At 36.8% G+C, this 13,579-nt stretch overlaps 1 protein-coding gene across 1 annotated transcript; it reads left to right on the forward strand.

The window, feature by feature from the left end:
• Positions 1-3,570: 3,570 nt before the first annotated feature.
• LOC112755371 (histone-lysine N-methyltransferase ATXR6) lies at positions 3,571-8,220 on the forward strand. The gene is made up of 6 exons (XM_025803416.3): positions 3,571-4,039; positions 4,330-4,410; positions 4,511-4,743; positions 5,792-5,892; positions 6,432-6,644; positions 7,741-8,220. Exons 1-6 carry the CDS (start codon positions 3,817-3,819, stop codon positions 7,898-7,900), a joined length of 1,011 nt encoding a protein of 336 aa, XP_025659201.1. The 5' UTR covers positions 3,571-3,816; the 3' UTR covers positions 7,901-8,220.
• Positions 8,221-13,579: the final 5,359 nt, after the last annotated feature.

The following is a 13,579-nucleotide window of genomic DNA, read 5'->3' on the forward strand; positions in this document are numbered from 1 at the left end:
ACTCATAGTAAAGTCCAGAAATGTGAATTTAACATAAAAACTAATGAAAACATCCCTAAAAGTAACTAGATCCTACTAAAAACATACTAAAAACAATGTCAAAAAGCGTATAAATTATCCGCTCATCAGTTCTAAAAATAATCCAATAGTAACTCTGAAGAAATTAAGGATATAAAAGAGTAAGTGACAAGTAAGGAAACAAACTAGAATGACGAAGTCTTGACGGAGGTAATAACTCTTCTCAATATCCCAATCCCAAAAGCAATAAAATCAAAATCCTAAGAACTATGAATGTGTAGAGAGAAAACCTAGAGGAGGAGTAAATTCAGATCTAAAACTAAAATTATGCCGAATGAATGTTGTTTTTGGTCTCTGCATGTTCCCTGGCTCTAAAGCTTTTTCTGGGCTGAGAACTGGGTCAAAACAGGGCCCAAAATTGCCCCCAGCGAATTCTGCAGATTCTGCAGATCGCGCATGTCACGCAATCGCGTCATCCAGGCGTTTGCCTCATCCAGCGTTTTGCCTTGCCACGCGTGTGCATCGTCCACGCATTCGCGTCACTTGTGCAATTTCCAATCCATGCGTTCGCGTCAGGCATGCGAGCGCGTCACTGCAATTTCCTCTATTTCGCGCGGTCGCGTGAGCCATGCGTCCGCGTCACTTCTCGCTGGTCATCTCCTCCATTTCTTGTGTTTCTTCCATTTTTGCAAGCCTCCTTTCCAATCTCCAAGTCATTCATGCCCTATAAAGCCTGAAACACTTAACACACAGATCACGACATCTAATGGAATAAAGGAGAATTAAAATACATAATTAAAAGTTTCTAGGAAGCAAGTTTTCAACCATGGAGTAATTTTGGGAAGGAATTGTAAATACATGCTAATTTAATGAATAAGTGGGTAAAGATTTGATAAAACCACACAATTAAATACAATATAAACCGTAAAATACTGATTTATCAGGGGTGATGGTTGGGGTGATTTGGGTTGAGAAAACGAAGAAGAGATAAGGGTTGGGTAGAAAAGAAGCGATGGCGCGGCAGCGTGACGACATGTTGCCGCCCTTCCTGCGTCAATGGCGGTGGTTGTGGTGGTCAGGTTGTTACGAGTAAGGCGGCACGACGTTGAGGGTTTGACAGAGAGGGATTAGGGTGCAAGGGAGAGGAATTAGGTACTAAATAAGGAGAATAGATTCGGACGGCAGGCGGTGATCGTGGATGTGCTGCACCGGCAAGATTCTCGGAAAAATGGAGAGAATGGAGGTAACGGCGTATTGAGAGAGGGGGTTCTTGTTTTGATTTTATAACTGACGTAATCCTAATTTGTTTCAAATTTTAAATTAAAATTAATTAATTACCCATAATATATTTTAACTTTCAATTTAATCCCATTGTATACATGGTACAATATCTCTATTAGCTCCTCATACTTTTCCAAGAAAGAAACCATGAGACACCAAGCATTACCTTTTAATCTTTCTCTTTGAAATAATAATATATATTTTAAAAGAATAATGCTATGTGTATATTAAAATTAGTCACTAAAGTCAGTTATCAGTATAAAATATATGTTGAAATATAAATACATATTAAAAATAAATTAAACCATACATGTATTTATACATAAATATAATAATTACATTAGTGACTAATTTTAGTATATAAATAATATTTTTATTTTTAAAAGTTAAAACTCCCACTAAAGCGCACCGTTTGGTAACACACTTGTTATTTTTGTTTTCAATAATTCTACTATTAAACTATCAACACATCATTGATTACTCATTCAACAGATTTCAACGGGTCGTATTCTTTATGCACGGAGTGATCTTCTTCCTCGCGTCAGGTTTTTGGGGTACTGTGTCGGGTCACTATTTTTTTCTCTTCTTTTTTAAATAGTAAACTAAAGCTCGATTCATGATTCCTACTCGTATCGTGCGGTTTACAGATTGAATCGTTCGAATACTAAAATTATTTCATTCTCCTCACCTATTTGAATCACTGATGCACTAATTCGTATCAAATCGTGCTATTCACTATTTGAATCGCACGAATTTAATTTGGTTGTAAATTGTAATATTTTTTAAATTTTAAATTTAAATCAAATTAAATTTAATTAGAATTAATTTTAGAATCATATTTAAAAAAATTATTTTATTTTAGGTTAATATGTTAGAAATCTATTTAAATATTTTTTGTGAGATATTTTAAATATTTTTTATGAATAAAAATTCTAAGTTGCTTTATGCACATTTTACTTTGTGTTGCGGGTTCGAGTCTCCTATTTTTTCAAATTTTTGCCAATGAGTAATAGCTCAAATAGCATAGACTCCCCATACTCAATTAAGAGGTTGCAGGTTCGAGTCTCCTATCTTTCCAAATTTTTGCCAATGAGTTATACTCCCCATACTCAAATACTCAATTAAGAGGTCGCGGGTTCGAGTGAGTAATAGCTCAAATGGCATAGTCTCCTCATACTCAATTAAGAGGTTGCGGGTTCGAGTCTCCTATCTTTGGTAAAAAAAAAAAAAAAAGTGAGGTGAGTGATTGCCGATGAGTTATAGCTCAAATGACATAGTCTCCCCATATTCAATTAAGAGGTTGCGGGTTCGAGTCTCCTATCTTTGGTAAAAAAAAAATTATTTACTTGTTGCATAAAAAAATTTGAATAATCCAACCTAAGATGATATATGTTTTAAATATTCGTAATACGAAAAGTTCAAATATTATTTTAAAATTATTAGTATATATTTTTAGAATGTTTAATTTGGCTTGATGTATTTTGTTTTTATTTATTTGAGTGAGTTTCTCTCTTATTGTATCAGAAAATTGGATAGAAAATTAAGTGATCTCCTGCGATTTAATTTCTAAATTATTGTGTAAACAAGTTAGGTGGAGGAAATCATTTCCTATTACATAAAGAAATTGAATAAAAAGTTGAGTGATTCATTTTATATTTAATTTCAACCTATCCTCTTTGTTTTTAGAAATAAGTACTATTTTAGTCTCTAATATTTTTTTATCAAAATTAAATTTACCCCAACGTTATTTTAAATTTAAAATCATCCACAATGTTTTATTTTCCCCAATCAATCTCTCGGATCAGAAACCATTAGTTCGGCAATTTGGAGATCTGAGTTTCACACAACCCACTTCTAGATAATGATATCGTACTTCTTTTCTTTTTTTTTTTTTTTCCTTTCTTTTCTTTTTTTTTTTTTTTTTTTTTTGGTTTCCCACGGTATCCCCCAACCCGGCAGGTCAAGGACTAATCCGTCGCAGTACTGAACTCCATTTAAGGGTTTACCGCTGGCCAATGGGTTGCTGCATGCACAAGGCGGGATTTGTGCAGTTTTTGTGCAGTTTTTTTAATGGACTTTGACTTTCCACGCTTTACATTTTTTTTCCTCCCTTACACACAAAAAATAAATCTCTAGGTAAACTATAACAAAAAGAAAGGCCCAGAAAAGTTAAGCCATTAATAACTTCTCCGGCCTGGCCCAATCTTTGGGATAATCTTCCCTGCGCCACATAGACAATTACAACAGAAACAAGGGTTCACCTTTGCAAATAACACAAGTTACATGGGAGCAAATGAATATCCTAATAGTAATAGACCAGCAAACCTCTGAGCTCTGACTCTTCCTGACAAAAAAGTTCGCGCGGAGACCCAATTTGGCGCGTAACTAAATTAACCCGCCAAATGATTATTCGATTACTTGCACACTCTGCACTGCACAAATAACCATTCTCTCTCTCTCGCATCTGTATCTATCTTCTCCATTGCTTCTTCTTCTTCTTCTTCTTCCACACACACCATGTCACTCAAGCGAAGAAGAACCCACGCTCCCAAGCCCGCCCTCGACGACGACGTCATCTGCGAGCGTTGCTCCTCCGGCGACTCCCCGGCGGAGCTTCTCCTCTGCGACAAATGCGATCGAGGCTACCACCTCTTCTGTCTCCGACCTATCCTTCCTTCCGTTCCCAAAGGCTCATGGCTCTGCCCCTCTTGTTCCCACAGTGACACCAAGAAACCAAAATGTATGTTCCCCTTTTTTGGTTAATTTCAAACTTACTTTTCTTTTTCTGCACCAGATCTACAAATCCATAATATTTGAACAATACTCTCAAATAATAATGTACAGTTTTTAATCTTAAATTTTTAATTACATAATAACTGACGGCTACATGATCAATTTCATTTTATTTTTTTCTCAGCACCAGATCTACGTAGCTATATTATGTTGTCCTATTTTTACTAGATTCAGAATTTTATTTTTTCATTTTTATAATAATTAACAGCTTCTGCGTTTTCGTTTGGATTAATGCAGCATTTCCACTTGTTCAGACCAAAATCATTGACTTCTTTAGAATTAAACGGTCTTCGGAGGAAACCTTAACTTCAATTCAAGGTATGGAGCGTAGTATTCTATTATGAAAGTGAAGATTTGAAGCTAATTGGAACTAGTATTATTTTTTTTTTCTTCTGATTTTGTTTTTGTGTTGTTACAGATGTTCGGAAGAAGCGGAAGCGGGGAAGCAGCGTGGCTTTGTTGAAGAAGAAGAAGAGGAAGCTTCTTCCGTTCGTTCCGACCGAGGATCCTAAGAGAAGGTTGGAGCAGATGGCATCGCTGGCTACAGCACTGATGGCGACAAAAGCGGTGTTCAGCAATGAGCTTACTTACATTCCTGGTATGGCGCCAAGATCTGCTAATTGTCCTGCTTTGGAGAGTGGTGGGATGCAGGTAACATGTTTGTGAAAATGTCAATTAGATGAATTTGTTCTGAATTTCGTGCTATGTGAAAATTGGAAATTCCTATTGAAATGATAAGTATGTCATTGTGTTTTGTGCTTGTTTATGGAATTGTTATCTTTATAGAAGAATTATATTGAGACACTGTTAAGTATGGTTTATAGTGCAGGCCTCATCTTAAAAGAATATTATACATTATACTTTCTTCTTAGTAATGCTTGTGGTGCTGATGAGTGCTGACTAATGTATATTAATATCACTTTCTGCATTGAAGAATTTGTTTAATTAGACAGGCTTAAAACGTGGAGCCACACCAAAAAAGAAAAGTGAGAGGGGAAAAAAGGAGATGGAGTATGTGCCTAACAAAGTAACAAGTTGCAAAATCATTTTGTCTATCCCTTTTATCAAAATAGTAGACTTTATACCATTTGAGTTGTTGCACTTGTTTAACTGTTTGGGGAGCAATCATCATAAGTCAGAGGAACTGTAGAATGATTTGCTTTGTAAATGACCAGTTCTGCAACTTTAAGTGAAACATATAAATATTAAATAGAGAAATGATAATTTCACTCTTATTTTTTATAATGCCATTCCATTGCCTGTTAAATATGTCTTGTTCTGAGCTATTGATAGGTTATCTCACAGATAAATGACACAAGCAAGATTTTGCATATGAAATTTACGGCTTATGCAAGACTGTATTTGATAACACAGTAGAGGGGGTAAGAAAACAGTTAAATAGAATCTTAGAGTTACAGTAGTTGCCACCTATAAGAAAAGAGTAACAATAGTTGCTGCATATTAAAATTTCAAAATCAAAAGTTGAAGCATCCAAAAAACAGTAGTATGACAGCGTGAATCCAAGCTATTGTGAGTTAGTTGTCACAAGTTTGACATATTTCGTAATTCTCAAATTGATTCTTCAATTGTGCAAAAAGAGTGACTACGTGTGTATTTCTTCATTTTTCTTTTTACTTTTCCTTTATTTTCCTATTGATCTAGAATTTGCTACTTAGACAAATTTGTGTATTTAATTCAGGTCTTATCAAAAGAAGACACAGAAACTTTAAACTTGTGCAGAACTATGATGAAAAGAGGAGAATGCCCACCCCTCATGGTTGTTTTTGATCCTCTAGAAGGGTAAGCAGATATACAAACATAAATTGGCATTTTCTCTTCTCATGAATAGTGGAAATAACTGAACACTTTGCTAGCAGTGTAATAAGTGGTGAACTGGGAAGGTAACTTGAAACTAGTTGTGCGAATAAATGTAAATTCCATAATTCATCTAGTGACTACCTTTAACTTCATCAAACTCTAGTTAACTGGTAAACTTTTGTAAGTTCACTGGTTTAGGTCTTCGATTGAGTTTACGATTTTATAGGTACTTGTGTAAGCTCCACAAGTTTAGGTGAACTCTCAAGTATGTGGGATCTTAATTGAAAATTGCACACACAGGTAGTTTATTACTGATTTTTAGTGATGTAGTCATCATCATACTTATGTAGTGATATCATTTATCCATCATAGATCGGATGTGGGATCTTTATATGATGAATGGGTAGTATGTCGCCGTCTCGCCGAGGAGTATTAATGATGATTGTGTTTATGAAACATTTCTCTTTACTGACATTTCTGCCTTTCTATTGAGCTTGATTTTTCAGATTCTGTTTGTGCAGGTTCACTGTTGAGGCAGATAGATTCATAAGAGATTTAACCATAATCACAGAATATGTTGGAGACGTGGACTTTTTAAAGAATAGGGAAAATGATGATGGGGATAGCATGATGACACTTCTTTCTGCTTCTAATCCCTCCCAAACGCTTGTCATCTGTCCAGATAAACGAAGCAATATAGCACGCTTCATCAATGGCATAAACAACCACACACCGTAAGTTTCATCAATCTTTAATCTTATTCTTTGCTGCCTACATATGTTACTTCTATCTCAGAATATAAAATAATCTTATAAAATGTCTATACTATCCTTTTCTCTATCTTCTCTTCAATTAAACATCTTCCATCATAATGCTTACTGCTACCACTATAAAAATATCAACACCACCATTAATGGTAACACCAACACTATCATTGCTCTCTGTTTTTTTGTGAGATTGTTCTTCTTGTTATGCATTCAAACTTCGAACCAAATCATTCTCTCTTTTGTATTTTCGATCCAACACGCTCTTGTGAACTTGGACATCTTCTCCATCCCGAAACTCTTCCTTAGAGACCCTAAAGCTGCGCGGCAGAAACTGATGTCATGGTTCCCTTCGGGCAGCGCTGCGATGCCAGCACCGGAGAGGGCAAGAAGCATGTGAGGTACTGCTGACAAGGGGTGATAGTGAGCGGAGGAGATTGGCGGCGGAGATGCTGAGTTAGTGCTCCGGTGAGGCAGTGGAGCAGGGTGGTGGCGTGGTTCTTTGAATGAAATTCAAGGCAAGGAGATGAACCCAACTTTTAAATGATGACCCGTGCAAAAAGTTTTTTTGGCGGTGGTGTGTTGATGTTTGGAGTGTTGCAGGAAAAAAAAAAGAAAGGATAAAAATGAAATTTTAAAATAAAATTATTTTTTAAATTATTTAAATATAAATATGATTATTTTATAATTAATAAAAATTTTAAATCTTTGTCATTGGTTCAAAATTTAAATGGTCATGATTCATAAGGAATCTTGCACCATCAAGAACTATAATATACTTTCCCCATACAAGAAGCTTCCCTATAACTATAAGTAAGCTATATGTAACACCTTATTGATCGAGTAGTATAGTCTGGTATATAAAATCATCCTTTTTATTGTGGCTTAGTCAGATGCTAACATTGTACTATATATGGGCTCCAACATGCATTTAGATTATCAAGATTAGTCAGATGTTACCTTTTTGATTTTGCACTCCATGTGAAGTGTAACATTATCTTTTGAATCTAAGTAACGTAAATGTTTGATAGAAATAAAACATTGAAGGGAGTTGTTTTCCATGCAGGGAAGGAAAAAAGAAGCAGAACCTGAAGTGTGTGAGATTTGACGTCAATGGTGAATGCCGGGTTCTTTTAATTGCTAACAGAGATATATCAAAAGGGGAGAGACTGTACTATGACTACAATGGATATGAACATGAATATCCAACTGAACATTTTGTCTAAGCAAGCCAACTCCAACCAAGGTCATCATTCCCCCACCCCCTCTCTCTTCTAATTTAGTTGATTGATTCAATTGTTAGTCATCATCTACAGGGAATGGCAATCATTAACAGTTATTCTTGTAATCTCCACTCATGCGTAATTGCTTATCCAAATCAGCCCCCATAGTTGTTCATGTTAAGAGTTACTGATTTTACTTTTTGTTGGCATTGAGATATATGGTCTCCAACAGGCAACAGGAAGGCTCTCAAATATATTGATAACAATGAGATTTGAATTGTGTAACTATTTCTTCAATATAAAAAATTATCAGAGTTAAACAATGTTTTTTTTGGGAGTCAACATAACAGTTGATTTGATTTTCTAAAAGGTGATAGTTAAGCCCTTAAACGTTTTGAAAGATCACAGAAGACTTCATTGCAAATTGAAAAGAAAAAGTCTAGGGACAGCAATTTCAGACTTCATTGCAAATTGAAAAGGAAAAGTTTAGGAGGCTAGCAATTTTATTGAATTCTGGTCAGTATATAACCATCAAAGAACTAGCAAAGAAAAGTGAGCCATTAGATGAAATCTTACATCAATTTCACACTATTAAAATCATTATTAATAGTTGTTTGATGGTTATAAATCACAAAAATTATTAGCCTCCTAGCACTCAATTGAAAATAGAGTATATACTCAAATAGTTTCTTAAGAAATTTTATATTGGATATTTTGGTTTTTAAAAATTTTTTATTATATAGGTCTTTGAATTTTACAAAAATAAGCCATAAATTTTTTTAATCACACTTGAAGACTTATTCAAGTAAAAAAAATGGGTCTTATTAAAATATAAGGTTACAAATGTGGTTTTTTTTTTTGGTGAATAAGGACAAAAGAAACATAGAAAAAAAATTGAGGGAAGGGACATATCCTTTGCTAAAAAAATTCAACAAAATCTTGTTGGGACAACAACCATTCCATATAAAAAATATTGCAATGCATGGCAGCTTTCGCCATGTAATCCACTGACGCATTTGCAGTTGGATTAGAGGCAAATTCATAATCCAAGTCCATATAAGAAATATTGCAATGCATGGCAACTTTTGCCATGTAATCCACTGATGCATTTGCAATTAGTTGGATTAGAGACAAATCCATAATCCAGGATTTGTTACACAGTTTTTGAATCTTGACTACGAGATTAAGATGAATATTTGAAGAGCTCTGAACAATAGCATGATATACCTCGATGCAATCCGTTTCTCAAATGACCTCTTTAAACCTACAATTTGAAGCCAAACAGAGACTGCATAATATGGCAAAAAGCTTACTTCCAACAACATTGACCTCAGAAAAAATACCCAAATAACCCTTAATCGAATTACCCAATTGATCCTTAAGAATGCACCCAAAACTAGCCACATGTCGAGAAACCAAAACACTAGCATCACAATTTAACTTAATCACCGAATTAGGAGGAGGAATCCAAGAAAAGGAAGGAGAATTCGGGTTTGCATTTCCCACAAAAACATACATGGCACCAAAATTCTTAGCTGCATTTTTCAGTAGAAGAATTACCTTGAAAGTATTCCAGGCATCATCATCCTTGAAAATATCATTGTTGCAATCACGCCAAATCCACCAAACTGCCGCGAAGAACAAGCACTAGCTCTCATGAAGGTTATGCTTGACCCAACTATGGAAATCCCTGCCAATGTCATCTATGTTTCGTCCAATTCCCAAGGTATGCCAAACAATGTGGGCTTTAATTAAACCTCTGAAGCAATGCAACACGTCTTCTTCCACCAGCTTGCACCGACGGCAGATCGCAAAAATAGCTAAGCCTCTGCGGTAACGGAATAGACTGGTTGGCAGGGCATTCTGAATCCCAAGCCACAGAAGTAGCTTAATCTTTTCCGGATCCACTGCCAAAGCCAGAGTAAATTAATAGCAGGATCCCAAGAAATCTTATGACTCAGCAATCAATCTATCCATACCTAGCTGAATAAGCCTTGGAGTTAGAACTACTCCACAACCAACTAGGATCAAGATCACCATACAAACCTGGTCAAATAGAAGCTAACCTGATTTTAAAGTCATTATCAATGGGAGTGAATAATACTCCAATTCCAGTTATCATGGGACCAAACATCCTCTACCCTCAAAGCTATGTTTGTGTTATGAACAAAAGGAACAAAAGCAGCAAGACAACCATCCGGGTGCCACTTTCCAAACCAAAAGGATTGAGAAAGACTACTGATGTTCCAAGAAAATTCCTCTTGTATCTTGACCTTAGTCTTCATGATGTCACGCCAAATACCCGAGGCACCAATAAAATCCATACTCTCCATAAGAACATCTGACCCATATTTAGCCTTCAAGACCCGAACCCAGAGCTTATTAGAACTATAAAGATATTACCACAGAAGCTTGTCCATTAAAGCCAGATTTACACACTTCGTATCTCTAACACCCAAGCCACCAAAATTGCGAGGAGTAATAACTGTCTCCCACTTGACCAGTTTAAGGCACCGCACATCAACTTGTCCCTTCCACAAGAAAGACCTCATGATAACATTAGTTTTTGCACAAATAGAAGGAAAAAGAGAGACTTGCATATGGTAAATAGGTAAAACAGAAGTAATAGATTTAATCAAACATAGTCTACCAGCTCTATTAAGAAGCCTACTTTTCCAATTTGCCAATCTGGACTTAATATGGGACAAAGTTTTCGCAAAAAATCTCTAGAAGAACGTGGGTGTCCAATGTTAACACCCAAATATTTTCCCAAATCGTTCGTCAACCAGATCTTAGAAACTCCCATCAGCACCTCTCTTCAACTATTGGATATATTCTTAGAGCAAAGAGCTTTTGACTTCTCAAAATTAACCTTCATACCCGAAGCTTTGCAAAAAAGATTCATAGTTCTCATGAAATTCCGAACTTGAGACCTGGTCGCCTTACAAAATAGGAGCAAGTCATCAGCGAACATAAAGTATGACAACCGCGACCCATCTCGAGAGACAGCCGCAACCTCCCAGTTTGCAGAACTGACTTGGACTTCAATGAAGGTAGCTAGCCTTTCCATACAAACGACGAAGAAATAGGGCGACATAGGGTCCCCTTCTTTAAGCCCCCTCCTAGGCTAGAAACCCTCCAATTTCACACCATTCCACAAGATGGAGAGGTTAGATGCATGAACACAATTCATAATAAGATAAATAGTGCACTGGGGGAAGCCAAAAACACCCAAAGACTTCGCAAGAAAAGTCCAATTCACTCTGTCATATGTCTTTTCCAAATCAATTTTGAAAGCAATGGCTCCTTTTTTTGACTTAGTCTTCTTGAGAAAATGTAGCATCTCCTGAGAAACGATAATGTTATCCGGAGCACCCCTACCATGAATAAAGCCCCCTTGAGTAGGGCTTACTATCTCATCAAGAAAAGGTTGCAACTTGTTAACCAAGACCTTCATAATGATCTTATAGATGATGTTGATGATGTTGCAGAGGCTAATAGGCCAAAAATCCATGAAATCACTAGGGGTTTCGCACCTGAGAATAAGAAGTATGAGAGTTTCAACCAAGGACAGACTCAAGGGACCACCAAGAAAGGCTCGTTGGACAGCTTGCCAGTCATTCCGACTGACGACCTCCCAATACTCTTTGAAGAAAAATGCTTGAAAAAACCATCAGGATCAGGAGCTTTCAAGAGACTCATGTTATCAAATGCTTGCTTAACTTTCAAGAAGGACACCAGCTGAGTAACAGAAACACAAGCATCCGGGCTAAACTTAGGAGACGGAATCACTCCCAAACACGAAACTTCAACTTGCTCAGTAGAACAAAAAAGCTTTTTGTAGAATTTCAAAGCCTCAGATTTCAGAACATCCTGATTCATAGCCCAAGAACCATCACTAATAAGAAGACCATGGACTTTATTGGCTTTCCTCCAAATGATAGTCTGTAAGTGAAAGAATTTAGTGTTACGATACCCATATCACACCCACTGCTCTTAGACTTCTAGAACCAGAATAGTTCTTCCTAAGCCAAAATAGTATTCAACGCCGCCCTTAAATCCTCCTCCTTCTCCCTCAGTTCAGCATCATCACTAAATTCCAGCCGTTTTTGAATAGCCTCTAATTGAAATTCAAGATTTCTCTTGTTGGCAAAAATGTTTCCAAAGACTTTAGAATTGAACTCTAACGAAGCACTCTGAATCAAGTTCAAACTCCTCTGAATACACCCTGCAGTAAAAATCCCGTCCCATGTTTTCTTGATTAATGGTTTATACTCCGGATGAGATGTCCAGGTCGCCTGAAATCTAAAAGGTCTGGCACCCCTCTTCATCGGGGCTTCAAGGCACCGAACTAAGAGAGGGCAATGATCCGAGTGAAGGTGACACAGAACCTCAGCATAAGCCTCCGGAAAAAGCAACCTCCAGTCACCATTGCTACACACTTTATCAAGCCTTTTAGCAATTTTTCTAAACCCATCTGTTCTCCAAAACCAAGTAAACATCTATCCGGAAGTAGCTAAATAAAAAAGATTACAAAAATCTAGAGCATCTAACAAAGAGGCACTGCGAGAAGGATAAAAATTACGACCCCTGACCTCATCTGATCACACAATCTCATTAAAATCTCCTAGCACAAGTCAAGGATCTAGCACTGTGGAGGAGATATCTCTAAGATGATGCCATAGCAAATTACAATTAGAATATTGGGGGCTCCTGTAAATGGCACTACAAACCCAAAATTTATCAGCTCTGTCAATACGAACAGTTAAACATTGTTCAAAAATCCAGAGAACCGAACAAACAAAGGAATGATCTGAAGATAAAAATCAGATACCACCCTTGTGACCTACAGCTTCCGAGATACCCACAGAAAAATAACTCAAATTGCTCAAAAAATCTTTCATAGAATTAAAGATAACATGTGTTTCAATAAGAATAAAAAATGACGGTTGAAATTTTCTAACCAATTCCTTACAATGAACCTGACATATCCTATTAGAAACTCTCCTCACGTTCCAACTAATGATATTTAAAGATGCACAATCCATAAAAATCATTTGAGGAAAAGTTGGAACATTACCACAAAAGAGTTACATGGTGGGGCTTCTGTCTCCAGGCTTTTGGGTATCACCCACCGCCACAGTGATGCTTGACCGCGCCTCATCCCCCTACTTCCTAAGCAACACTTCAATAGGGGATCCTTGCAAGGACCCTGGTCACTGTCGCTTGTGTGTGGAGGAAGAAGAAGAAGACTTATTCCCAAGCCCAAGTGAAGGAAGACTTGGTTTCGCTCCAGCAATGCTCCTAGTCTTAGTGTCATTTTATAATGGGTTCCTTGTGGAAGATTGGGACAGCTTGTCCTTTTCTTTCCTATTCACTTGGACCCACCCCTCATCATCTGCATGGCTCAAAGATTGCTTTGAATCACGTAATGTTTTCCCGGGTGGAATTCGGTCCTTCCATAACCGGCGCCTCCTTTCTGGAAACAGAACCAAATTTAAAAGTTAGAGCTTTTACTATTTTCGAATGAGGATTTGTTATCAACGGTAGTTCCGACTGCTTACTCATCGGAGACACACGCAGTCCCTCCACCACGTTATCGACATAAGCAAGTTCTGTGCACTTTCCTTTATCACAGTGTCTGTCTGTAGCAGCTACACTTCAAACATATTAGATACAGAT

This window comes from Arachis hypogaea, chromosome 16 (assembly GCF_003086295.3).
Source record: "Arachis hypogaea cultivar Tifrunner chromosome 16, arahy.Tifrunner.gnm2.J5K5, whole genome shotgun sequence".
Classification (NCBI taxonomy): domain Eukaryota; kingdom Viridiplantae; phylum Streptophyta; class Magnoliopsida; order Fabales; family Fabaceae; genus Arachis; species Arachis hypogaea.

Bases quoted from the DNA above. Each gene is read 5' to 3' on its own strand.
- LOC112755371 (XM_025803416.3), top strand. From the start codon at position 3,817: ATGTCACTCAAGCGAAGAAGAACCCACGCTCCCAAGCCCGCCCTCGAC. The intron at 4,411-4,510 runs GTATGGAGCGTA...GTGTTGTTACAG, and splicing joins AACCTTAACTTCAATTCAAG to ATGTTCGGAAGAAGCGGAAG. The intron at 6,645-7,740 runs GTAAGTTTCATC...TTTTCCATGCAG, and splicing joins GGCATAAACAACCACACACC to GGAAGGAAAAAAGAAGCAGA.